Source organism: Idiotropiscis lumnitzeri, chromosome 7 (assembly GCF_059441095.1).
Source record: "Idiotropiscis lumnitzeri isolate Australia: NSW breed Sydney's pygmy pipehorse chromosome 7, RoL_Ilum_1.0, whole genome shotgun sequence".
NCBI classification, from domain to species: Eukaryota; Metazoa; Chordata; class Actinopteri; order Syngnathiformes; family Syngnathidae; genus Idiotropiscis; species Idiotropiscis lumnitzeri.
The window spans coordinates 8,917,009-8,943,807 of NC_142397.1; the positions used below are offsets into that span (position 1 = coordinate 8,917,009).

At 43.0% G+C, this 26,799-nt stretch overlaps 2 protein-coding genes across 4 annotated transcripts; both read right to left on the reverse strand.

The window, feature by feature from the left end:
• Positions 1 to 560: 560 nt before the first annotated feature.
• On the reverse strand, positions 561 to 6,739 carry LOC148333426 (uncharacterized). Of its 3 annotated transcripts, none has more exons than XM_088300836.1 (7): positions 6,366 to 6,739; positions 5,476 to 5,671; positions 5,006 to 5,313; positions 4,726 to 4,795; positions 3,663 to 3,844; positions 2,740 to 3,323; positions 561 to 2,244 (listed from the first exon to the last, which is right to left on the reverse strand). In XM_088300836.1, the coding sequence occupies exons 1-7, from the start codon at positions 6,519 to 6,521 to the stop codon at positions 1,434 to 1,436; spliced, it is 2,307 nt and encodes a 768-aa protein (XP_088156962.1). In that variant the 5' UTR covers positions 6,522 to 6,739; the 3' UTR covers positions 561 to 1,433. The 3 variants fall into 3 exon arrangements, with proteins under 3 accessions (XP_088156962.1, XP_088156964.1, XP_088156963.1); XM_088300838.1 differs by lacking the exon at positions 6,366 to 6,739 and adding an exon at positions 5,904 to 6,048 and having other exon boundaries at positions 562 to 2,244; positions 5,488 to 5,671; XM_088300837.1 differs by having other exon boundaries at positions 570 to 2,244; positions 5,488 to 5,671; positions 6,366 to 6,736.
• A 290-nt stretch (positions 6,740 to 7,029) lies between these two features.
• Positions 7,030 to 26,233, reverse strand: LOC148333427 (exocyst complex component 3-like protein 2). Its single transcript, XM_088300103.1, has 15 exons — positions 25,962 to 26,233; positions 19,314 to 19,784; positions 18,899 to 19,137; positions 14,472 to 14,740; positions 14,121 to 14,372; positions 13,029 to 13,147; positions 12,801 to 12,915; positions 11,545 to 11,655; positions 10,870 to 10,970; positions 10,678 to 10,794; positions 10,253 to 10,394; positions 9,914 to 10,036; positions 9,654 to 9,809; positions 9,268 to 9,389; positions 7,030 to 9,137 (listed from the first exon to the last, which is right to left on the reverse strand). The coding sequence occupies exons 2-15, from the start codon at positions 19,757 to 19,759 to the stop codon at positions 8,801 to 8,803; spliced, it is 2,649 nt and encodes an 882-aa protein (XP_088156229.1). The 5' UTR covers positions 19,760 to 19,784; positions 25,962 to 26,233; the 3' UTR covers positions 7,030 to 8,800.
• Between the last annotated feature and the right edge of the window lie 566 nt (positions 26,234 to 26,799).

Genomic DNA, 26,799 nt, shown 5'->3' on the forward strand with positions numbered 1-26,799 from the left:
CGTTAATAGGTAATCATTTTTGTGATATGTATTGCGAGAGAATGATTTTATATTGTAGCAGCTAATTGATGCTGTTGTTAAATCTAACTTTTTTATTTTAGGCAGCTGTCTATGGTAAAGGATCTCTTTTCTCAACAGCAATTTGCAAGAGTAATTCATGCCTTTGTCACATCTTGGCTGGATTACTGTTATGCTCTTTATTTTGGAGTTACCCAATCCTCCATCAGGCATCACCAGTTGCTCCAAAATGCTGCTGCTCGCCTCTTGATTGGTACTTAGAGGGAGCGCGTAACTTCTACTCTGGCGTCCCTTCACTAGCTCTCTCTACATTTTTAGAGTTCTTTTTAAGATTCTGTTATTTTTTTTTCCAAATGTTTAAATGGCCTCACCCCACCTGACTTCTCTGAGCTCTTCCACCCTTGCGCACCTGTCAGTTGCCTCAGGACCAGATGCTATTATAGGTAACAAGGGCTAAGCAAAGGCTCAGAGTGGATCGAGCTTTTCCCGTTGTCGGTCCCTCTCTTGGGAATGACCTACCACTCTTCCTTCGGCAAGCGCCTTCGCTTCCCATCTTTGTAACTCATTTTTATTCTTTGGCTTTTGACTCAGCATGAGACTTGGTTTAACTGTTTTTGTGCTTTTTAATGTCTTCATTATTAATTAGTTTTGATTGTTGTATGACTTACTTTTCTCCATGTACAGCACTTTGCAAACAGTGGTGGTTGTCTTAAAGTGCTTTGTAAATATAGTTGAGTGCGTTGAGTATGTCTTTAATAACAAATCCACATATTGGTTCATTGAGAGGGATTTTTGTTTAAAAAAATACTATTTACACATTCCAACGGTGTCGGGTTTCACAAATGATACTCTTTCTCAGTACCAGAGTGGGGAGGTTAATCTGACAAATTGTTGACCACTATATTGCTCTCTGATGACGTAATGCAAACGGCAATGTGATAATTGCTGAAAAGTGATGTTTTTGAAGGATTCCATCTGACAGCACCTATCAGGAAATGCTGCTGCTGGGGCACAAACAAAATAGAGTCCTCTCAAATTTGGCTAAATATTTTTATTGTTTTTTTATGTCAGTTTTTGTTGTTCTTATTAATTTATATTTACATTTATTCAACTAAAATTTACATAAATACATAAAGCACAGAGCGCAGTCCATTCCAGGACACAAAGTTGTCTTTGCTACAATAGCTGTGATGTCATCAATGTGATAAACCAAAGCCCTTTTTTATTGATGCTAATCTAATCTAACCACATCTTTATTTTTGCTGAGAGGAATCTCTTGTTGACTCAACGGGCCCTCCGCAAGAAAACACTCTTCTAGTTCTCAGAACCGTTACGCTGGAGGAGTTAATCATGACACTGCCTTTAAAACTGGCACTTTTCCACCTTTTTTCTGACTTATCTGTTTCGGAGCGCAATCATTCATTGACGAAACCATCACTCCAAGGGAAAACTGTACTCTTCTCTTTCTTGCATTTGCTTCCGGACTCATGCGACGCCTTCAACCCATCGCCGCAGCGGTGCTTCTTGAGCTGCCTGGAGTCTGAGAAACCGCGGCCGCAGCTCTGGCACGAGTATAGCTTGATGCCCGTGTGGATCTGCATGTGCGACTTGAGCTGGTTGGACTGGCGAAACTTTCGGCCGCACGTGACGCACTCATAGGGCTTCTTCCCTGTGTGCACTAGTAGATGTCGGTGGTAGTTCTGCGGCGTCCTGAAGGCCTTACCGCACTCCTGACATTGGTGCGGTTTGACGCCCGTGTGCAGCAGCTCGTGCTGGCGCAGCTGCGACTGAAGCAGGAAGGCCTTCTGGCAAACTGTGCAGACGTGCGGCCGGTCGCCATTGTGCTGCCGCATATGGTAGATGTACAGATGGCGCAGGTGGAAGGACTTCCCGCAGATTTCGCAGACAAACTCCTTGTGCTCGGCGTGGCTCTTCTCATGCGTACGAAGTGTGCTGACGCTGCTGAAACTCTTAGCGCAACTCTTACAGCTGAAGGCCTTCATGCCCGCTGACGACCGCCGACGGGTCCTGTTGCTGCCAGGCATGCCCCCCGCCTTAGCGTGCTCCTTGTTCCCATGGACCACTAACTGGTGCTTCTGCAGCTGGCAGTTGTAGAAGAAGGTCTTGCCACACAGGTCGCACATGAAGGGTTTCTTCACGCCATGCACCAGCATGTGCGTTTTTAGGGCCCAGGTCCCTGAGAAGCCTTCGCCACACTTCTCACACCTGCCATACAAACAATTCCATTGTCATTTAAAAGGAACGTATGATTCTAAATGGACTTTTTAATGTTTGGTACGAATTTTTTTTCACCATTTCAGTTTTTTCCAATTTGTATTTATCATCCCTTTGGATCGTTAGCTAGCATGGTGGTTTTAGAGCGCCTATGAGCAGAGAGTGCACACGCATCACAGAGAGAAGACAAGAGCGGTTGTTGGGGTTGGATCCCTCCATTCTACACAAGATATGACATACAAGCTTTGGCTGGAGTCACGTACCTTTTTTTTTATGAAAATTGAGCGGATGTAAAGAAAACAGGACCGAAATTTGTACAAAAAATAATCATACAAAACCTAGGTCAAATGAAAACGAAGGTTGTACTGTCTTTGAACAAGAACACAGCATATGTTTCCCACCACTAATCGAGATTGTATAGGTTGCTGTTTTATCAACTCTTTGTCTACTTGTCGCATTAGGAATTCTAAAGAACACATATCTTACTTGAAGGGTTTTTCTCCGCTGTGGAGGCGCAGGTGTCTCTGGAAGTTGTACTTGAGTCCAAAGCTTAATCCGCAGGTCTGACAGACGAAAGGCTTCTCCCCCGTGTGGACCACGCGGTGCTGCAGCAGGCCCATGCGGCACTTGAAAGCCTTGCTGCACTCGCCGCACTTAAAAGGTCGCTCGTCCGAGTGCGAGCGCTTATGCACGCGCAAATTCCCAGAGGTGGAAAAGCGTTTGCCGCATATCTGGCAGGGGTATGGCCGTGCCCCCGTGTGGACCCTCTGGTGCTCGCGCAGGCTTCTCTTCCGCAGGAAGCCTTTGCCGCACACATCGCACATAAAGGGCTTGACGTCATTGTGTGAGATCTCGTGGTAGCGCAGCACGGCCGCCGAGGTGAAGGTGCTCCCGCAGGTAGAGCAGCTCAGGGGCGTTTTCTCCAACCGGTGCGACACCTGGTGGGCACGGAGCTGCCGGGCCAGACGAAATTTACGATCGCACTGTTCGCATGCCAGCATCTTGTCAGGGTCTCGCTCCTGGGCCTCGCGTAACCGGTGAGCCTGCTGGTGCTTGTGCAACGTCGTAGCCTGTATAATGGAAAAAAAAATCCACCAGCATTACGAACAGACACGCAAGTCAGACAAAAGATACACAGAATACAAAGCAAGAGGCAGCAGGGCCAATGTCCCGTGGTCTAGGTTTGGTGTCATCTACTTTAAGACTTTTATAGTGCTTCTCAAAAAGGTTTTTTTCCCCCACGGGCCGAAAACTTAAAAAAAAAATTTTAAAAATCAAAGGATGCAAGAGTCACTTTTGACATTCCAGCAGCAAAGTAATGAACCCGAAAATTAGAATTATTTATTTATTTAAAACATAAACAAATTTATGATGTTGGCCAGGGGAGAAAAAAAAATTCCCCACCCCACCTGGTAGAAGCCTTTGTCACACAGCGTGCACGGGAAGGGCTTGACGTGGCGCAACGTGTGTTTCCTCAACTGGTGCTGCTGGTGGAAGCCTTTGTTGCACAGCTCGCAGAAGAAGCGCTTGTTCTTGTACAGCTCGCGCCGGCGCTTATTCTCCTGCTCCTTCAGGTATTCTTCACTAGCAGCTGCGTCATAAAGAAAACATTTTCAATCAGGTGAGAGGTGATGTGCGGCACGGAAGCTCCCAAGGTGAATGTCACTGAGTCGGACAATTTGGAACTTGAGTGACCTCGCAATGGCCACTTTGGAGTATCCACTTCATTTAGGAATCGTCAAGCGATAGATATTAGGCCTGTAATGATAGAGTACCGCAATGTAAAATCGCGAAACTTTAAATCAATGATTCATAACCAGTGTGTTGGGGCACATTAGTGTGTCGTTTGTGGGAGATGATCAAGTTTCACTTTCCGTAATTGGTCTGAAAATCATTTATTCAAAACAAATGAAGTACGCTAGTTCATCAATATATGACAGAGACTAGTGACAGAGAAACTAAATGATCTTCTATTAGATCACAGAAAGCATAAAATGGACACGTATCCAGGTTTTGTGACATTTTTTCTTTGGTGGTCTGCTGTGACATTTTTTGAACTTCAGATATGTGCCTTTGGAGACTCACTACTGTAAAGACGCAAACTCGTGTCTTCTTTGAAATGGCAAAATCGCAACACGGCCCTTAAAACTCAAGAGACCTTGTGCATCAAGCTCCAATTTGTATATTTTTACTTCTTATTGAATCAATATTGGAGGATTTAAATCGATATTGAATCACAACTTGAAAAATCTAAATCAAACTGAATGGTAACCTTAAAGAATCAAAATTGAATCAAATTATGCGGTACTTAACAATGCACAGCCCTAGTATTTATAATATATTCATTCAATATTGCAAAACAATAATGTCAAACCGAATCAAATCACGGGTAAGAGACTGACAGACGGAAGAAAAGCTGGACAGACAGACCAGAGCGCATAATTTATTTATCCCATGACAGTAACTACAGACCTGGTTGAGCGAGGGCCACCATCTCCTTTTCTAGTTTAACTTCAACTGGTTGTGCCGTCTCCTCGGCCTCCTGAACAACAAATAAACATCCAGTACCTTATTAGTGTGATAAAAATAAATGCAGTGGGAAGGAAATTATTAAAAAAAAACAACAACACACACACACACACATACAAGCTTTAGGTCAGCAGTAGTGAATCACTTTCAACCCCCTACAAGTATCCCCGTCCATCCTTATAGTTGACTAACATTTTGAAATGGTCAATAAAACATGTCCAACCGTTGCATGAAGATCTTTGGTGGCGGCCGACTCCTCAGGCTCCAGCTGCTCATCCGCCTCAGGAAGTGACATCATGCTGGAGGCTTCATCCTCAGCGTGGTCCACAAGGTTGTCCTCAGATGGCGTCACAGAGGAGCTGCTCGGGACTCTGAATGCAGCGTGAAACGGCGAGCTGATGATCACCAGAGGAGCCTGAGCCATACCACCACCGCCGCCACTCCTCGCTTTGCCGGAAGATGCTTTGGCCGAGTTGATGATGGACATGGCAAGGCTACTGGGGGCGGCGACTTGTCGCTTGGCTTCTGCAGCTGAGACACAAAAAACAAACATGTTAACTTAACCCTTAAGTACTGTTTCAGTCAAATTATACCCGCTTTGATTAGGGTTGAGCAATTTTGGAAAAACATGGTAATTGACATTTTTTAAATTAAATGAGTTCATCTAGAACATTCGATGTATCCTCACAGCACCATGTTTCTTACTCTTAGTCTTCTCTGTTGTAGATGTTTGCTTGTCCCTTGAACTCAGCACAACCTCCAGTTGCCCCACTTTGTCTGCCAATGCGCCATTCTCCGTGGCCAAGCTAGCCAGCAGCAGTCCAAACACGTTGCAGATTTGCCGGACAGCTTCCTTCGCTGCCACACTCAAGATGGCCGTCAACTGACGCTGCGGAGGACAAGATGAGGCTACTAGTACATGTTTCGTCTCAAAACTCATTTCGCTCTGAAAACTGGAAACTTCTGAGTATGTTTTACGTTTCGTTTAGTGTACAGTAAGTGTACATCAGAATCTACAGTTTATTAGTTAGGTTTTTATATGTTGATATTTCCCTAGTTTAACTCCGCTGTCTACAGCTAGACAAACATTGCAAATGATAAAGAGTTGTTAATTACATTACCTGGATTAAAAAGCCTGAATAAATGAAAATGATAAAAACGACGGTTCACGACCGAATGTTGCAGCTCTATTCAATGAGATAGGCACCGAGCCATGCAGCAAATCTTGAAAATTGAAAAATTGCTGCCCCAAAAAAGATTGGCGAATTGGGTAATGACAAAGGAAATGGCGCCCTCTTCTGTACTGGAACGCAGATGTTTATTTGAGTTGTGTCAGCAGTTCAAATATTCAATGTAACCACGGCCGATTTAATAAAATACATACATTTAAACTGTCATAATACAAACTGTCTTATAATTTACATAATTTAAAAATAAATTATAATTGGCGGCGTTGATTTATTCGCCTCGGCGAAAAGGGAAGTGACGACGGGATTCCTATCTGGCGCTCTTTACTCTTTTCAAATAAACTTCCAGCCTCCGCTCTGTTCGTATTAACGCGCTGATTTAGAAGAGACACTCACCTTCAGCTCGGCGCCACCTGCGGCCTCCATCTGCCCGCCGGTGAGACTGTTGTGTAGAGCCCCCGCGGCTGCCTCCACTGCCACCTCCATGATGAGCGCCGCCTGCGAGCGGAAAGTTTCGGCGGTTGTCGCCTCGTAGTCGCTTGGCCGCTCCATCCAGACTTAAGGCAGCGCACCGGGATGGATGTAAAGTTTAAAAAAATCCTTAGAATGAACCACAAAATTTCGGCTGACGAATGCGGGAGCAGTCTTTAACAAAACAGAGTGAATCTTTCGAGATGGTTATCTGCATTCTGGACGTTCAATATGGCTTCTCGATGTTTACATCCGGGTCACTCCTCCCTGACGCATTCGTGCAGTTCACTGCGACGTGTGACGTAATCAGGAAGCGACAGGGTAAAGTTACGTGGAATAGGAAATCACGTTCTGACTTTACCCTACTGGAAAAAATACTGTTTGGTTTCTTCAATAATGATAGTTAAACAATAAACAAGTCTTCATTATAAAATTAAAAATTGTTTTAAATCCAAATTTAATAACCATTTTCTTATTTTTTTAGACAGAGACTGAACAGTACACAAATACAATTTTAGATTCCAAAAACAAGAATCCCCTTAGCACTTTAGAAAAACGTTATCAACATTCAGGGCCAGTAACAATGCAATCCCACAAAATCTGCTTTTATTGTCGTTAATCAATTTACATAAATCCACATTTCATATACAAAGTTGACAGGAGAAGATTCGGTAAACTTTCATTTGCGTTTTATCCTGAAAAGTGCCGAAAAGGTGGTCAGATATCTACTGATTGACTTGTAATTTTCAGCAGAACGTTCATCACCAGCAAAGATTTCCATCAACGATAATCGGCATCATTTGTCACTAATAAATTAGGTATGAGTTAAAGTATTATTTCCCTCTGTTGATCTTTGAACTCCTTCAAAAAATCTGTACGTATATTCAAAGGTCACCATTAGAATTTCAGTGAATTATTTACTTTATTTATGTTATTTTTTTTACACTACATTTCAATCAACAATAATTAACCACCCAAACATCACTTTTATCTGTTTGCTCCACATTTTCTTCCGGCCTTATTTTTAATACAATCAGTATGACGTCATCTAGTACCATGATTCATATTTTTATGCGTTTTTTTTTCATGTGCAACAATATAAGTGAGAAGAAAACTAAGAAAAAGATAAGGATCCTGCTGCGTTCATTCACATAGTATTAGCTAGCAGAATTCTGTCTTTGATGTGTTTCATCCAACCAGTAGTCATCCATCTATTATGTGTTGTAGCCATCTCTATCTTTTGCCACCATCCATCCACGATATGGTCCATTCTTTTGCAAATATAAAGTATCTAATGATCATTTATAAGGTTGGTCCATCCATCCATATATTGCTCTTTATTTGTTGCCCACCCATTCACACACCCATCCATCCATTCATTGTCACATTCAGCTTTGATATCGTGCATCCCTCTATTCATCCATCTATTGACTTTGGAGGTCATCCATCCATTGATCTTTCTTAGATATCTTCATCCGTACATCCTTTGCTCTCTTTAGTGTGGTCTATCTATCCATGAGTCATTGCTCTTGTTAGATGTCTTCATCCATCTATCCACTCACCAGCCTTTCTTGGATGCAGCCACCCAACCATCTTTATTTGTCTCCACCATCCATCCTTCGTAGATGTCTCCTTCCATTCATCTTATATCGCTATCATCCATATATCCATCTTTCTTAGGTGTTTCCATCATCTAGCCATTGATTTTATATAGCCATCCATCCCTCCATGCAGTGAATTTATATCACCACCCAACCACGCATCCATCCATATATTGATCAATTTTATGTAGTCCATTTATCCATCAGCAATTGACCTTCCTCAGATGTCCGACCATCCAGCCATCCATTGCTCTCAGAATCAGAATGCCCTTTATTGTCATTGTACTCAGTGTATATGTGACCCATCTATCCATCCAGCCATTCATTTTTCTTAGATGTCTTCATCCATCCATCCATTGACGATACATCACCATCCATCCATCATCTATCCAAAATGTCTCACGCCATCCATTGGTCATGTCACCATCCATCCATCTTTCTTAGATGTCTCCATCCATGCATCCATCCTAGATGTCTCATCCATCCATCCATCCATTCATCCACCCATCCAATTACATGCATTTGCTTTTTGGAGGGAGCACGAACTCTGTTGAAGAGGGCACAGCATGTCTTAAAAAACTTTGGAAAGGTTTAGCTAAGCATAGTTTAGCATCAAGGTGGCCTGAGTTGAAACAGAAGGAATAGAATTTGTGGAGGCCTCGAGGAAACATTTGACTTCAAAATTGGTGAAAATGCTTCAAAACCAAAAGAATGCTTTGAAGTCTTTGTTCTAAAACCGCAACCAATCTCGCCTCCTCCTCAGAGGATGTCATCCGGGTTGTCGTAAATTGGCGTCCGAGCCTTTCGGCCGCGGGGACGCAGTGCAGCGAAGCAGGAGGATGCTGTGAGGGCCATGCGGCTCAGCCCCACGTTCAGGCAGTGAACCTCAGAAGTCACGGGGACCTCTGAGAAGAGAGCGCGGTCCCGGGTAATACGGGCCGAACCCCCACCACCTGCGACCCCGCCCACCGTGGCCGTGCTGCCGTCACTTGCCCCCGCACCGCTCTCGATGTCCTTGACGATGTTGAGGATTTCCTGTCGCTCCCGTTGCCGCGTCATGCCGCGGATGTTCAGAATGGCTGACACGTGCTTCTTCCTAGAAAGGGGAAAATAACGCGTTAACAGCAGCTGACTGGCCATCAGACAATGTCAGGGTACATCCAGACAAATAACGGTCTAGTCACCAGTCAATATCAGGCCACATGTTGACGAGACAACGGACTGACCTGACATCTGGAAACTCTCGGGCCAGAACTCCAACCTCCATCTGAATAGAAGGAACGTCCTCTAGTTGGATGAGCTCCGAGATGTGAGACAGAGCTCCATCCAACCAACTCGAAGGCGACTCCTGACACACACGCACACAAAATACAGCATCATTGATTGATAGTTGAATATTTCACATCACTTATGAGTTCATACATCTAAAGCAGCTAGTTATGATGTTAACATAGGGAGAAAAAAATGGTTTTAACAATCGATTAGCTCATAGCGAGCATGGACAAGCACGTTTGAAGCATGTTCTACCTCTTATGATATACAGTCCAGTTAACTAATGTGACAATACTGCTAGCTTAACTAATGTGTTGCTAAAGTGCATAACGTCACAAACCAGGTCCTTGAAGAGCACTTTGATCTGCCGTCCTTCATCTCGGAGGCGCCCGGCCATCCTCTTCCTCATCTTCAGTGACGTGCAGATGATTCGCCCTCGCATTACAGAGCGAAGGTACTCCATCAGGACACGCCGGTGAACCTCCGCCACCAGCAGCTAAATGTAACAATCAGTCACACAACTAAGCACTACTCTCAAAAAGTTTGTGTGTGTGCGTGTATGTGGGGAGGGGGTGTGCGCGTGTGTGTGTGTTTGTATACCTGGTAGGGAGGGTCATCCATCCTATGATATTTTTTAAAGTGTTCCTTGATGGTTGCTTCGATTTGCTCGTACGCCTCCGTGTTGGTCAGCCACTTTCTCTTCACCAAGCGCTCGAAGAACGGCTGACGCACCACAGGCACACACGCACACACCCCCACCCACCCCCCCACACACACGCACACGCACGCGGACACACAATAAGCATTTAAAGATTGTGACCAGTGGAGTTGCTTGAAGATGCAACCAATATTTAGTGGGATTTTTTTCTGAGAGTTCTTCGTGTACGTGTCTGCGCGCGCGTGTGTGTAGGTGTGTGCGTGTGTGTGTGTGTGTGTTACCCTGATGTGGAGAAAGAGTCGCTCAGAGAGCACTCGCACCCCCTGTTGGACAATGTGGTCGAGCGCTTTGTTGGCGCGCCGCAGTGAATCATCGCTGGCTGTTGTCATTGTCTCGCAGGGAATGCAACGCTGAACAAAACCTCTGAACACACACACCCAAAGACACGCACACATACACACACTGGTTAAAATGGAATATGGGGACCAGCAGCATCACATAAGCGCATTTGTGTGGTCACCAGAAGTAAATCTTGCCATAAAGTCTTATTTTTCAGAATAATGAAACCCTTTCCGAATGAAAGACTAATAGAATAAAATAGAAATCCCTTTATTGTCATTGTACTCAAGTGTGCAACGAGATTAATGAGTGTAAGTGAATGTGTGTGCTCATGAGTGCGTGTGTGTGAGAGGTCAAAAATAGAAACCTGAAAGGCGGGCAGCAGTTGACCAGCGCCACGGTTTTGGACACGTAGCCGTCCTCGTGTTCCCCAAACATTCCAATTTGCATTCCCTCGTGAAACATCTCCACTTTACGCTGGAAACTGAAAGAGCACAACATTAACGGCAAAGTGTGTTTTTGCGAGAGAGGGGGTGTGATTGCGTGTGTGTGTGTGTACCTGTAGAGGAAGTCCGCCAGGCCGTTGAGGCTGCATTGAGCCACTCTCGAGCCCAAACTTTTGTTGATGGAGGCGGAACGTTCCAGATCAACTTGTAACCTCTGTAAAAAGAATTAGATATATTTATTCCAATTAAAGAATTATATATATATATATATATATATATATATATATATATATATATATATATATATATATATATATATATTTTCCCCTTGAAGCTGAATAATGACTGACTAATGGTGCCGACCATATTATTGTAAAGACTATTTTTTATTTGACTTCCCCTTTAATGTATTGTAATTGGTGCAAAAAATCAGAAGAAAATTCAAAATGCTCTTCCAGACTTAATTGAACCCTTTTTTGTTCTGTCCTTTCTGTGGCCACTGAGAGGCGGTGTCTGCTCCCTGCTCCCATAATGAGGAGTTAAATTGTGTGTTTGTGTTTGTGTGTGTGTGCGCACGCGTTAGTAGAGGAAGCTGCTCATGTTGATTTTGGCATTAGCTGAAGGACAAAGACAGATTGATAATCAGAGAACAAAACCAAGCGGAATGCACCTTTACGTAACAACACTTCAATTGCTCAGGAGACTAAACAGTGTGGTGTGTGCGTGTGCGCGTGAGTATGTGTGTGCCACTGTTACCATGACAACATAGGGGATGTGTGGGGCGTTACCTGTATGATGGTTTTTGCCAGAGGGCTGTGGTACTCCTCCACATGAAGCGTCTCCATCCACCTCCTCTCCTCTTCGTCCAGTACTTGACTCAACTCGGTGGTCACTTTAGCCTGCAGGCGGGCGCGGGGAGAGACAAGCAAGAAGTTAAAACAAACAGACCCTGCAGCCGGCTGGAAAGTAAGACCTTTCCCACTATCAAAACAGTTGGGTTAATAATAACACAATTTGGGGTAAAAGCCCAATTTTTGGTAGGTTGTTTTGTATAAGGATTTTGAAAAAAAAAAAAATAATCAAAATTGAGCCGTTCGGACATCCATCCATCCATACATCATCTGTCCCGCTTCTCCTCACTAGGGTCGCGGGGGGTGCTGGAGCCTATCCCAGCTATCTTTGGGCAGTAGGCGGGGGACACCCTGAACTGGTTGCCAGCCAATTGCAGGGCACACAGAGACGAACAACAATCCGCACTCACACTCATACCTAGGGGCAATTTAGAGTGTTCAATCGGCCTGCCATGCATGTTTTTGGAATGTGGGAGGAAACCAGAGTACCCGGAGGAAACCCACGCAGGTACGGGGAGAACATGCAAACTCCACACAGGATGGCTGTAGGTGGGATTGAACCCACGCCCGATGCTGTTTCTCACTGTGAGGCCATCGTGCTAACCAGTCGGCCACCGTGCCGCCCCGTTCAGACATATCTACTCTAATAACACTTGGGTTAAAAATACCACAATTTTGGGTCACCAATGGACCGATCCACTACTACACAACTTCACCCAATTTTTTGGGTTGTTTTTGTATTTTCTTTTTTGTAGAACGCAATCCAAAAAAATGGGATGTTTTGTACAAAACAACCCCCAAAAAATGAAACAATTGGGCAAGAAGGTGGGTCAAATTGATTCAATTAGTGGATCTTTTTTTCCCGAAAATTGAGGTATTTTTAACCCAGATTTTTTTTTAAGCAATCTAATACAGGTCGCGTACACACAAAAAAATCCGATCTGGGTCGCATTTGCCTGCAGAGTGAACCTAAACTTGCGGACGAGGCTCATGCTTCGTAAAGTTGAAACAGCAAAACCCGAGGAGCTCCGGTTCTATCTTGAGACATCTTGGTGCCAAGGGACTACGTTGAAGTGAGTTGAGGACCCCCTCGGAAGTTCCCATCAATCAAACCCACCAAAGTCCACATCAAACACTGTCAATCAAAATCAGCTTGTTGTGCAGTTGTTACATAGTTGTCATGTGCATCTCACCCTGACAGAGTTGAGGCAGTCTTGTTCCAGCCTGTCCACAACATCTGAAGGAAGCAGAGGTCCCAGCTGAGAGCCCCTCAAAGGATCCGACACGCATACTTTAGCCAAAACATCCCTAACACACACACACACGTGCAAACATACACACACAACATGAATAAGCATACACGCATGCACTATAGTGTCTTTCGTGTGTGTGCGCCTTTGTACGCGTGTGTGTGTATTTACCTGTTGTATATGTTGTGTAGCCAGTCCAGCAGTGAGTAAATGTCAGTGATCTGCAGCTGTTGCTTGGTGATGCTCTGTAGTCGTCTGGCAACCGCCTGGTGGTAACTTTGCATGTACACCTGAAAAGGTCACAAATCCAAAAAATGAAGAAAAAAAAAAGGAAATTTTTTTTCAGGGCAGTATTATAATAATAATAACAACTGCATGAAGTAAATAATAAAGTAAACTAGAAAATAATGCATTTTATTTAATGATTGTTTAAACTATCAAAAATGAATTAATTATAAATAACATTTGATCACGAGAATTAATTCTTTTGTTATTAACCGTTCTGACCTTTATTTATTGTGAATAATAACATGAAAAAAATATTAGAATTTAATTAGTTTATGAAATAATTGCTCGAATATTATTAAATTAATTACAATTGATATAAAAAGTCTACACACCCCTGTTCCAGAACCATGTTTTTGTGATGTTGCAAATGAGACCAAGCTAAAGAATTAAAAAATACTTTTTTCCACCATTAATGACCTAGAAACCGCACAAGCAAAAAAAATATATAATTTAGAGAAGTAGTCATTTGAATTTAATAATTTTTACTAAATTTAATTATTTTAGAGAACTCATTACATATTTTTTGAGAAGGGAAATAAAAACGAACCGAAATAATGTCTTTGAACCAACAAACATGGAGAAAAAATAAGTCTGCACACCCCTGTTCACATTCTTGTCTTTTTATGTTATCACCCAGATAAATCCGAAAAAAAACCCACAATTTATGATCTTTAAACAGTACCACTAAAATTTTCAAAAGAAAAAAACTTTTGTGACGGAAAATAAAACTAGCTCAAATAATATGGTTGCACGCTACATTTCAAGTGTCACTGATTAATTCTAAGTAAAGTTCAGCTTTTCTATTATTCCTTTTTTTCTTCATCCACTGAATGTTTATAAAAATATCATCAGACTTTTAAATACACCTTTAAACTTCTAATACAGACAATTTTGAAATAGTGGCAAGCTTTTGCGACAGCTCTTTGTCTGCTACTAGCGGGGGTCCATGACTGAATCCCTTATTTCCCTTCCCACCTGCAGAGCCTGGTAGTCCTCAGGGTAGATGTTGACCACGTTCTTCTTAGCAGCGTTCAAGTCATCTACCATGCGCACCCGGATGCGGTCCAGATACCCGGCAAGCTCCCCAGCCGTGAAGTCGGCCTTCTGAGGCAGCGATCCGTCTGCAGCGTCCTCCACTGCCTCCCTCCAGCGCCGCTTAAGCTGCCGCGGTCTCGGTCCGCCTGGCGACGACCAGTCCACATCTACCAGCTCCTCCTGCTGCAGCACCTGCACGAGATCCCAGAAAGTCATAAGTTTAGTCATCCTATCTTGCTCAGTCCCCAAAAAAATCCTTGAGAGTGAAGTGCTTTGCTTCGGCATCTTCACCTGAACCACCAGGCCTAGGTTAGGCCCAGCAGTGGGTGAGCGCAGTGACTCCCGCACTACTGCCCACAGCTCCTTCTGCAGCTCTTCGTACAGCAGCTCCACGTCTTTGGCCTTCCGCCGCCCACCGTCCTTCACACCCATGCCAGGGCTGCCAACCTCCTCCGGGGACGAGCCACCCTCGGGTCCGTTACACTCTTGCTCCAGCTCCAGAATGTGAGTATCGGCCAGTAGGAGGTCACGCTTCTTCACCAGCTGAAGGATCTCCAGCACTGGAGGATGCAAAGAAATGAGGTGATGAGGAAACAGGGAAAGGAGCTGAGGAAACCTGTAGATAAGGTCACAAAGCGAAAAGAAACTAAGGAAATGTGGAGAGCATAAGCAGATGAAGACACAAAGGCATAATGAGATGAGAACAGAAGGAGACAAGGAGCTGAAGACACGAGGATGCAAGAAGACAAGGATACAAGAATGTATGGACACAAGGACGTAAGGACACATTTTTATAAGGAGACAAATCAATAAGGACATAAAGTGATGAGGATACTAGGAGACAAGGGGGCGAGGAAACCAAGAGAGGAGCTGAGGAAATCAGGAGATCAGGTCACAAAGAGCCAAGGATCAGAGAAAACGAGGAAGCAAGGCAATAAAGACACAAGGGCATAAGCAGATGAGGAAACAAGGAGATATTTAATGACATAAGGACACGAGGACACAGGAGACAAGGTCACAAGGATACAAGGACATATGAGCACAAGGAGAAGACACAAGGAGAAAAAGTCACAAGGATCCAAGGACAAAAGGACATATGTGGACGAGGATGCAAATGAAGCAAGGAGATAAGGACACAAGTTGAAATGACGGCCACAAAACGACAAGTACAGGAGGAGACAAGGGGACAAGAGGGGACAAGGACACGAGAAATATGGGACAAAGATGCAAGGGTACAATGTTCATGTCAGACCTAAATGTGTGTTTGTTCATGAGGATGTGCAGATGTGGTGTTTGTCTGCCTCAGCGTCCACAAAGGAAGACAGGATGGCACACACACACACACACACAGGAAGAGTATGAGTAGAACGGAACAATGTGGGCCCAACATGGCAGGTTTGAACTTCCACTGAAACGCACATGTTTAAATGTTTAAATGTGGAATGTTTCCAGTCATATAGCACTCACGTCCACTTCCCGGGCCTTTTTTTAAGCGGTCATATGATGCCACATTGTTTTCTAACAAGGAATTGGACGTCAAAGTTTACAAGAGATGTTTGAGTGTTGAAAATGTCCACGAACGTGGGCTCCCAAGCCTTTGTGTGACTCCGCCTGTCTCCCTGACACTATAAGATCAGTCAACACTTTCCCCCAGATCATCCAGTTTGAAGCCATCCTTAGGTTCTACACTGTAGCATCTGTGAATTTGAATGCGTGTGGTTTCAAAAGGCAGAGCCTTGATCTTATTACCTGTCTACTATGTCTGTTCAATAGAAGGATTGAAAATCCGCAATATCGTGAGACCCCAAAAAGTGAACTGCAAAATGGCGAGGGTTGACAACTTGACTGGATCCCAAACTTTTTTGCAAGTAGTATGCATTGACTGGAATGATAACAGTGGAGTTCAGGACTGACCGGGCTGGGCCCCTGTACGGTGATATCAGTCAACTCAAAGCACCGTCACTCCAGACACGCATGTGCGCACACACACACATGCACGGACACACACGCACACGTGTCATAGTGGCGCATGAACAGGGCACTTATTGTTCCGCGGCAGGAAATGTCTTCCATCTGGGTGGGTGATGTCCCGCCCACCTTCACCTGCTTCCTCATACCATAAATCGCCATACATTGAATTTCATTTACTGACAGCTTAGTCAGCATTTCCTTGGGAGGCCACCAGTGGCGCTCTAGCAAAACACGGTCACATCCTGGTGAATGAGCGCGCAGGAACGTAAAGGTAGGCGTGTATAAAGTACTTGAAAGCAGCATTTGAGTAAAACTACAAGTATCTTAACGGAATATAACTTTGGTAGAAAGGAAAGTCATGTTAAGTCATACTGGCGTAAAAGGCGTTTAGTAATAATGTCATTGAATATGAAAAATAATTCTTCATATTAAATTCATTGAAATAAAATTGTTTTTAAAATGTGACTGGTTTGAATTTTTATTGTATTTTTTTTAAATGTTGTGTTGAAAATCTGCATATTGGCAAATGAGCGACGTTTAGGTTTCCTCGAATTTTATTGCGAAGTAGCAAGTAACCAAGAGGGTTGTGGGTAATGTATTGGAATGAAAGTATAAATTTGTGTTATAAAATATAGTGGACCAAAAGAGAAAGTTCTCAAAAACAAAATGTGGAAATGTGATGTTACAATTTGGCTAATTTACATAATCTCGCCCCCACACTGATTTTCTATGCATCACTCGGCAGCAACAGGTTTGCTAAAAAAGTCAGCTTCTGATAAGCAGCACATACTCGATTGTTGCGTGGCGTTTTCAGCGTAGTGATGGGGATGTTTGTACCTAAACATATAAACGGAACATTTCTAGTGGGAACAAACGCAATGCTATGCTGTATAAATCATTTTCTAATTTCATGGCGTCATCACAAGGCCGCAGGCGTCTTTCATCCTCCCGGGGCGGACTTTGGTCAGTGCTGCCTTTCTGTTCTCTGAGGTGTGTTAAGAGTGATTAACGGGAAGTCAAACTTTTATGGCAGCACTGACCTATGCCAAGGCAGCAAAGGACACACTAATCATTGACCGGTCCCAATAGACGGAATGTGAGCGTCTTATCCGCAATGAAAAGTTACACAATTGGGAAACGGATAGAACACTACAACGACTCTGTGGAAACGGTTAATGGAGTTTTACGGCTTCCACTGTTGAATGACTTGCGCCTTTGCAGATTTCAGAGTCATAGAAACAGAGAATAAATAGCATTAGGATTAACATTAGGATTTGCTGCATGTTTCAGGAGATGAAACCTTGGGTCGAGGTGAGGCTACTGTTTTACAGTTAGCATGACCATTAGCATTCAAATCAGAAATAACTGAGAATTCCTGTGGGTTGAGTTAAGTTTGAGCTGCTATTTTGGCTTAAATTTTATTGTTAGCATTACCATTAGCATTAGCTGCGTGTCCCAATGTATGAAACCTTGGGCAAAGTTGAGTGTGGGCTGCCGAGCCTTTTTTTCTCCTCGTTATCTTAGCCTGGCCATCAGAAGAAGCCTGCAGAGAACCTCATCGCTTCATCTTTTCTTCTTCATTACCTTCTTCACGCTAACGCGCATGACCACAACAAGCACAACAAAAACGTGTTGGTTCTTGCCGGCTTGTAAAGGTCCTCTGAAGGACACATTAAGATAGCCGGTTTTCAGTGTGCCGACACTGTGAAAGGGTAGAAAGTGAGCGTGGGCGCGTTCCTGCTGCGGCCCGTGTGTCAACGGTACACAACCATGATGAAGGTGCAAACAGAATCGTGTTTGGATATCACACATCAACACACGTCAGCCGATCTGAGGACGGCAAGCCCACACTTGAGTGAACATACTGCCGAACATTCCCAGTCGGCACAAACACAAAGACATATCAAAGATTCCCGGTGGAAACTAACACGAGAAGAAAATTCTAGTTAAAAAAAAAAAGAGAAAACGTAGAACATTTACAGAAAGAACAACCACTAGTCGAACATCTACAAGATTTGTAGAAGAATCAAATGCTAGCAGAAAGCAACAGCATCCCCTGCAGCAAAGCAAAAACAAAAGAACATCTTGAACTTTCCCAGTAAGAACAAATAGTAGGAGAATCAAATGATCAGGATTGTTAGCAGGCTTGCTAATGACCTGATCATTTCAATCAGGTGTGTTGGAGGAAGGAAAAATGTAAAACATGGTGACCCCTGATCTAAAACCTTCCCAGAAAAACAAACGGTCAACATCTACAGAATCCTGAGTAGAACAAGAACTAGGTTAACATCTATAACATTCCCAGTAAGAATAAAGAGGAGGAAAACATCTAGAACTTTCCCTGTAAGATCAAATTGGTAGCAAACATCTGTAACATTCTCAGTCAGCACTAACATTTGAAGAATAACTAAAACATTCCAAGTATGAACAAACAATCGTAGAAAATCTAGCTCAATCTTAAGTAAGTAAAAACACTAGGAGATCTAGAACTTTCCCAGTAAGTACAAACGGTGTTACAACACCTTGAACAATCTTACCGCCAACAAGCACTAGTAGAACAATTAAAACCTTCCAAGTAGAGACAAACCCTATTAGAAGATCTGGAACAATCACAGCAGGAAAAAACACTAAGAAATATCTGGCACATTCCCAGCTGCAAAAAAAAAAACGCTAGAGGAACAGTCCTAGAAGGATCAAAACCTAACAGAACATGGTGGAAAGAACCAACTTCCACGAGTTCACGTTACCTGACAGTGGCTCCCTGGGCTTGACTTCAACCTCGTGCTGCTTGTGCACGGGCTGGTCCTCAGGACCCTGCATGGACGGGTCGGCCCCGGGATCCCGCTTGGTCTTGCCCAGGCCGACCATCTTCATGAAGGACAGGCGGCGGCTGGATGAGTCACATTCACTCTCAGAACAATTGACATCACCGTTGGCTAAGGACTCTTTGCGGAAGCTCAGGGTGTCGCGATATTTGCCTGCAAACCTGCACAGGAGTCAAAGAGGATGTCGTTACTGTGACTGTTCCATGTCCCAGACTCTTGAGACCTTTTCTTGTCTCTGTTCTTGTGAAAGTCTGAAACTTGTGATACTGTGTTTGATCAACATTAGGACCGTATGTTGCTCTGATCTCTGAGTCTTTTCCTACAAGTGTGTGTTTACCTCAACAGACTTCCTTCTGAGCTCCTGCGACCTCTCTTCTTCTTGTCGCCCGGTGACGGTGTCCCTTGCGGTGATGGTGTGCCATCCTTCACTCGCCCCGACAACCTCAAATTCTTCCCTAGTTTCCCTAAACTCTTCAGGGGTGACTTGATGAAGGATCCCTTCCCTGAGCCTCCTCCTCCACCTTTGGCTTTCTTGCCCTCGTTGGCCTCGTTCTCGTCCTCCTCATCCTCAAAGGGGTTGCGGTCACCGGGAACGTTGCCGTCCAGGAAGGATCCGGCTGGCGACCAGGATCGTTCGCCACGGCTATCGCCGTCGTCGTCATGGTCAAAGGGGTTGTGGTGGCGGGGGTTGATGTTGAGGCTCATTCTGCGAATGAACAAGGCGTTGTCCAAAGTGGGGCCTCCGCCCTTCAGGCGCACTGGAAGGTTCTTGAGGATGGGCATGATGGAGCTAGTGGTGGGGAGAAACCTGCAATAGAGATGTGTGGCAGGTTAGGGCATACATTTTACAATGCAACTCTGCATGTGGATTATTTTTAGCTGTTGTTTTTTTTTTTATCACTTGTGGAAGTGGAAGGGCTATACAAATAAATTTGACTTGACTTGACTCGCCATGTGAAAATGAGCGAAGTTGATTCAGTTCATGAGGAATAGCTTCAATTTTCACAGGCCGCTTTCGTCACTTCCCGTACTTGTCCAGTGCACTCATTTGCTAGCTAACAGCCAATCACAGTATTCATTTACCCCGAAAGCCTGAACCGATTCTACGTTGATTCAGCCGAACACGCCCCCAGACGCCCCAACAACGGGTCCGACTATTTGACCCGCTAAACCAGGGGTGAGCAAACTTTTTGATTGGTGGGCCACAATGGGTCCTAAAATTTGGCAGAGGGGTCGGATCAGAAGCAGATGGATGGAATGTTTGGATAACCTCACCTAATCCGATAAAAAATAATTCATTTAATTTTAAATGAAAGTGAACAAAAGCATTACAACAATATATATGTCTTTGAAAAACCACAGTATTTAGAAAACATTAACATTAACAAGGTTTATTCACAGTACGTGCGTGAGGGGCAGTGTCTCCGTAAAGTGTGTGTGTGTGCGCGTGTGTCTATTATGTACAGTACATGTGTGTGTGTGTGTGTGTCTGGGCATGTGTGCACAAGTGTGAGTGTGCGGATGTTGTTGTCATGTAGTCAGTTTCCAGTCTCACCAGCGCAGGACACACTGCTGCTGCCAGAAATAGACACACACACTGACAGGCACACACCCACACACACGCACCCCCCCCCCACACACACACAAAGTTGTGTCAATGTAGAGCGGGAAACGATTCCGCGGCAAGGATTCCATAAATACCCAGCAGCCCCGGCGGCAGGCCAGGAAACGCACGCCGAGCCACCGCGCTGTTTTCTTCAAGAGGGTCGTAGGGCATCGCGGAAGCGTGCCGACACAAACAATGAAGCGGAAAGGACAGCGATAGTGTGAAGGACATCAACAGACGTGGGGTGGAGGAAGGGGGCGCCACTGAGACGCTCCGGGTACCGGCCGGTGGCAAACGGCCAGGGGCGGCTGACGTACTGAGGTGGTGAGGAGGGTAGTCTGTTTATTTGCCTATTTGAGGACCCCCAACATTCACCAAAACGCAACAATTTTGGCAAGCACGTGTATCTCGATGAAAATTTTACAACACCAGACATCAGTTTCATCAATCAACACCAAATTGGATGGACATGGCTATCATAAGCTGCATGTATAAGTCTCAAGTACCGAAACCCAAAACTCAAAAAGTTGGAGATTTTGATTTGAAGCAGCCATTTTGGGCAAATTCCTTCAGTCGTATCCGCTGAAAATAAAATAAAAAAATTGTTTCACCAAGTAACACCAAATTGTGCGGACATGTCAATTATTACACGACACTCCATGTAGCAGGAAGTCAGCCATTTTGGTTTAAACTGATTATTTTAGGCAAATTCCTTCAGTACTGCCTCCCTGGAAAGTTTGAAAAAATAGCCACCAACACCACTTTCACCAATGGACAAGCAATTGTGTGATTATGTCTCTCATAACAGGATGCATTAAAAAGTCTGAAGAACTTGACTTGTGGCCACTTTTGTTCGACTCCAGCAGTGAGCTTCCATATTAAGAGGGCAAGAGGTTGTCACCTTCCACTGTCATAACGCACAAACAGGAAACCCGGAAGAGAAGACGATAGCCAATCAGACGGCAGCCCAAACTTCAGCCTTGAACTGCTCAATGTGCATGTGTGTGTGTGGGGTGTGTGTCTATGACTAACGACAAGTGCAGATAAGCCAACGATGTCAAAGGAAACAGACGGGAACACACAACAGACACAAATAAATTATAAGTGCTTCCTGTAAGTTTATCATCACTTCCACTTCAGTGCTTGTTGTTTTTTTTTTTTATTTGTACGGGAAACACCTAACATGGCGTCAGGTCATGTGACATGAGAAAGTGACTTTTCAGAACAAGCAAGACCGCCATTTGTTGCCATGGAAATGAGGACCGATGCATTCTAGGAGTGAAAGAGTTTCGACTAAACAGGAGCCAAATAAGAACAAGAATTAAAAGCGAGAAATAGCCAACATGTTCCGAATATGAGAGATTCAAACTGTCTTTTTTAACATGGCTTATTGAAAGTTTTTTTGTGGGTCTACTCGTGACAGACATGTTTACAAATAGCATGTTGCTAAGTCAAATTGGCTTTAGGGTGTGGATTCTTTTGAAAATTCTGGCCGCTGCTACTGAGCCAAAATAGCCGCTACAAACCAACTTGGAAGACTTCCTGCATCTTTTTCAGACAGAGATCTCTTAAGACTTTTTTTTGTTGGTCTAATCATAATAGAAATACCAATGAAATTATACATTGCAGAGTGAAACAGTGCAAATGTCCACTCTCAAATAAAAAAATTCCATAATAATCCCAGGCAGCAGTGTGCCACATGATGAATGGAGCCCGCGGGCTGACATTCCAAAAGGATCAATGAGTCATTCTTTGGGATCTTTGGTGACTTTGGCCAAAGAAAAATGTCGGCTCAGCATCAAAACGTGAGCAAAAACATCTGTGACCAATCCCAAAAGTCACATGACCTGAATGATGGCCACATTCACAAAGTCTATCATGATGAGCCTTGGTGATGCCACAGGACAGCATAACCCGCCCACAATCACTCTCCGTAGGTTGCATCCTGGACTGATCAACTAGCGAAATCCAAATTACAGTATGTAAAACACTATACTACTGTCTTCCTGACAATATCTTCGAAATACTGTAACGAAAAAGTCTATGCACCCTTGATTAAATGTCTTTTTTTATCTAAAAAAAAAAACCCAAGTAATGCGTCACAATGTAGCATGTTACTCCAAACTGCACACATTTTGAAGTAACTACAAATATAATGTGTCACTTTTGTTTGGTAAGTAGTCAGACTACAGTTACTTTTCAAAACTCACAAAAAATTACTTTGTAGATTGTATTCACTTCTAGATTCACTCGAGTTGAATTAATTCTACAAAGCATAGCACTTTCTATCCGCGTAGACAGTTGCATTTTACCCACAGCGAGTAGCAAAAGAAAAAAAAATTGACGTCTTAAAAAAAAAAAAATCAAGGAATCAGGAAAGTAATTAAGTTACTTTTTAAAGCAAACACTTAGTAAAGTAACTACGTTACATTTTCAAGGTAACTGCGGCACCAGTGGTTGTAATAGGGTGTGCACACTTGTGCAACCACATTATTTTGTTCGTTTTTACCTTTCCTCTCAAAAGGTTTTTAGTAAAAAATAAATAAATAAATAAATAAATCTATTTAATTGTACGGGTTAGGGCTGGGCGATAAACCGAAAATTTACCGTTACCGAAATTTATTACAATGACCGAAATCATTTTGCCCATGTCGGTAAATTCGGTGTTAAAAAAAAAAGAAAAGCCTTTTCTGTCTGCGGCAATGTTCATGCCCCTTTAAGACCGCAACAGCGCCTCTAGTCACGTGACTCTACCAGTCTGCTCGAGAAAGAAAACAGACGTTGCTGTCGTAGCTGGGATTCAAATCCAGAAACTTTTTCACCACCCACAACACAACCATGCTGTGCTGAAAGTTCAAAGTGAGAAGCAAGGTTCGACAAGTGACAACAGCCCATTAACGGAGGCGACACCACACGAGAGAACGTCTCAGAGGTGGACGCGATAGCCTAGCACATTTGGAATGTTTATTCAAATGATTTTATTACTTTTATTTTTCATTGAAAGTAATGTGTACCAGTTGGTCAATAAAAAACATTTATGTTGATTTTAGTCCACGGGGGAAATTTATCGTGCATTTATCGTTATCGAGGTAAAATTGCTTCAATTTCTCGCGATATTGATTTGAGGTCATATCGCCCAGCCCTAGTACGGGTTATAGGTCGCATTGATAACAGTGGAAAAAGTTTTGATAGCTTTTTTTTGTTATCACAAAAACCTGGCATTTTTACCAGGTTGTTTAAACTTTTTATTACAATTGCATGTCAGTGTATTGGTTTCAATGGCAACAAGTGTGAACCCTGCACTGAGTCTGTGCGTTTACAGTCGGGCGTGTCGGCATTTATTGCATTTTAAAGTCCGCCCGGATTCCGAACTTGGTGATATAGCCTAAAATAAAATCTCAGATAATTTATCAGTATAATTATTATTACAAAAATTGGATTTCTGATTTTAATTTGCTAATAGAAAGAGCAAATAACAATGACATGATTTAAAACTTCTGGCATTTGCTGAATTGAACCATCTACCAAATGGTTATTAATACACAATCATGTCACTTGAGAAAAATAGAAAGGTATATTAAATTTAACAAATATGCGTTTATGTATGTGACTTGTAACCTTTGACAGTATGTTATTCATTACATTTGACATAAAAATGTGAAGGTGTCATGCACACCTCTGCAAAGATATTTATGGCTCAAAAGCACAAACCCCAGTCCAAGTTTCCAACAATGTAAAAAAAAAAGAAATAAAAAGATAAAAGGTCACTCCGTTTTGAATTACAGTCACTTTTAAATAAATAAAAAGTTACTCGTGCAAAAGTGTCTGAATATTACTAAAATGCTAAACGGGTAACACAGCTTTTGTTAACTTGCCAAGTGCCAACAACGAATGCTGCTAAAAAAAAACGTAAGACTCAACTCAGCTGATAAAAAATTAAACTTAACTTAAAAAAATAAAAATTTAAATTAAATTCAGACAAAGACGAATTAACGGCCCAGCCCAAGTAGTGCGGATATTAGCAGCTAGCAGTTAGCAGTTAGCGCTGGGGTCAACAGTGAGTTCTCAGCCACTGGGGTCACATGAGTTCAATGGAAAGTTCTTTGATTTTCACCAGGAAGTGAAACATGCCAATGCCAGCAAAAAGAAAACAACCCCCATGGGGCTTTTTTTCTTTATTTAAAAAAAAAATCCTTCCGAAGAGCTTTTGAATTATTTCTGGCTCATTCATTCGTTCATTCATTCATTCATTGTTGGACAAAAAGGCAGGAAATAGATGATGAGATGAAAAAGACGGATGTCAACTTTAAACTGAGTTTTCTTTCTTGTGCCAGCAAATGTAGTGCGGAATACAAAAGAAAATCAGCATGAGCATGACATTGAAGGACTCACACACAGACACACACATAGGCACACTCCCACTTTTTGTCTTTCCTTGACAAGTGAGAAAATTCCAGGGAATGTTTTGTCTGAGTCATCCGACATGCAAACAAGCTGCATTGTCTATCACAGTCAATCATTTATTCAGCTTATCAGACCGTTAAACACTTTTCACTTGTCAGATTTGCTTTTTAACAACTTTCCTCAAGACACTTGAACATATCACCATCACCAGACACTTAATTGGGTACCCCCCAAAACAGCATGAAAGCGACAATGCCCCCACAGCGTTACCTATATATTTTCAATTATTATTTGTGTATAGTCGGAATAGTACAAATGACAAACACTAAATGATATTTGCCCTCATGGGGACAGTGTGCCAATGAATTGTCCAGTGAACATTGAGCATTTGTAGGCAAACACGCTTAACACACCTTGTCAGCAATTAACCTTCAACCACACACAACAAAAATCAAGTAAAAGTGTCAAATACAACTGAAATATGTATTTAAATGGACGTAAAAAAACGTAACCATGTCTGTCAATGATCAACATGTAGTTACAAGACAAGTTTCTACTTTCTTGAACGTAGCGAGTGATAATGAAGTTACACATTTAAAAAAGTCAATATTAATGGAATATGAATAAGAATTATTTTAGCTATTTATTTTCAAGAATTTAGTAATCGTACATTTATCAAAACGTCAAAAAACACAAAAGTACCTACTAAATAATAACTAAAAATGTTGCGTTCACTGACCGCTAATAATTCCCGTGCAGACAACAATGACACAACAACAGCAACACAAACAATAGCGTCAATATAATTAACATTAATTCTGCCCCTAAATGTAAACATCAGGTGTTTTATAGAAAGAAATGTGAATGAGGAGCCCCTCAAATAAACTGCATGATGTTTCAAATCCTTCCCGCAGTTTTCTGAAATTAACTTTTAATTGAACGACAACACGATGGAGTTCGAACACGCTCACTCACCGCTGCGAGCCATGTTGGCAGCTCGGTGGTCAAATTCCCACGAGAAGAAGGAGTGAGTGCGTGAGTGAGTGGATTTGTCGGGGCGAATGTGGGCTCGGTTCGGTTCGATTCCCTCGAGGAAGAAGGAGCAAAAGCAGAAAAAAAAGAAGAAGAAGCAAGAGGGATTGAGAGCAGTGCGCCGTGCTGCGTTCACAGCTTCTCGGAAATGTCGAAATAAAAATTGGGTGACACAGAGTGACAACTGCCTCCAGTCTCTGGAGGTCACATGCTCGTCCTCTAAATGGACCACGCCCACTACACCGGCAGGAAAAGTACAATTAGTGCGCGTGTAAGTGTGTGCGTTCGGGTTTAAGTAGCGTGTGCGTGTGAGTGTGTGCGCGCGTGCAAAGCATGTATAAGCAGCTGATGACTGATGCACGTATGCACACACACGCAACAGAAAATAACCACATCTACACACATTGGCAACAGTGCTGACACAATATTCTCGGACTTTCAACACTGGTCACCGAACACACGTTAATATAAACACACACATGAAAACGAACACACACGCGCGCGCACTCGCACACTCACAGACACACACACGCACACCCCCCCCGACACACACACACACACGCACACAGTGTGGAGGTAAATTTACAAGTGTGTTACGTGTGTGGTTTTGCGTGTTCGTGAGGATTTACGAGTGAATGTAATCATGAGTTTATGTGTGTTCATACAGTATGCGTGTTAATATATGTTTGTGGTTGTTATTCATATTTGTGTGCGTGTTGTCTATTCGTGTTTGTTCTTGTGTGTGTTCATACAGTACGTGCATGTTCCAATCTGTTTGTAT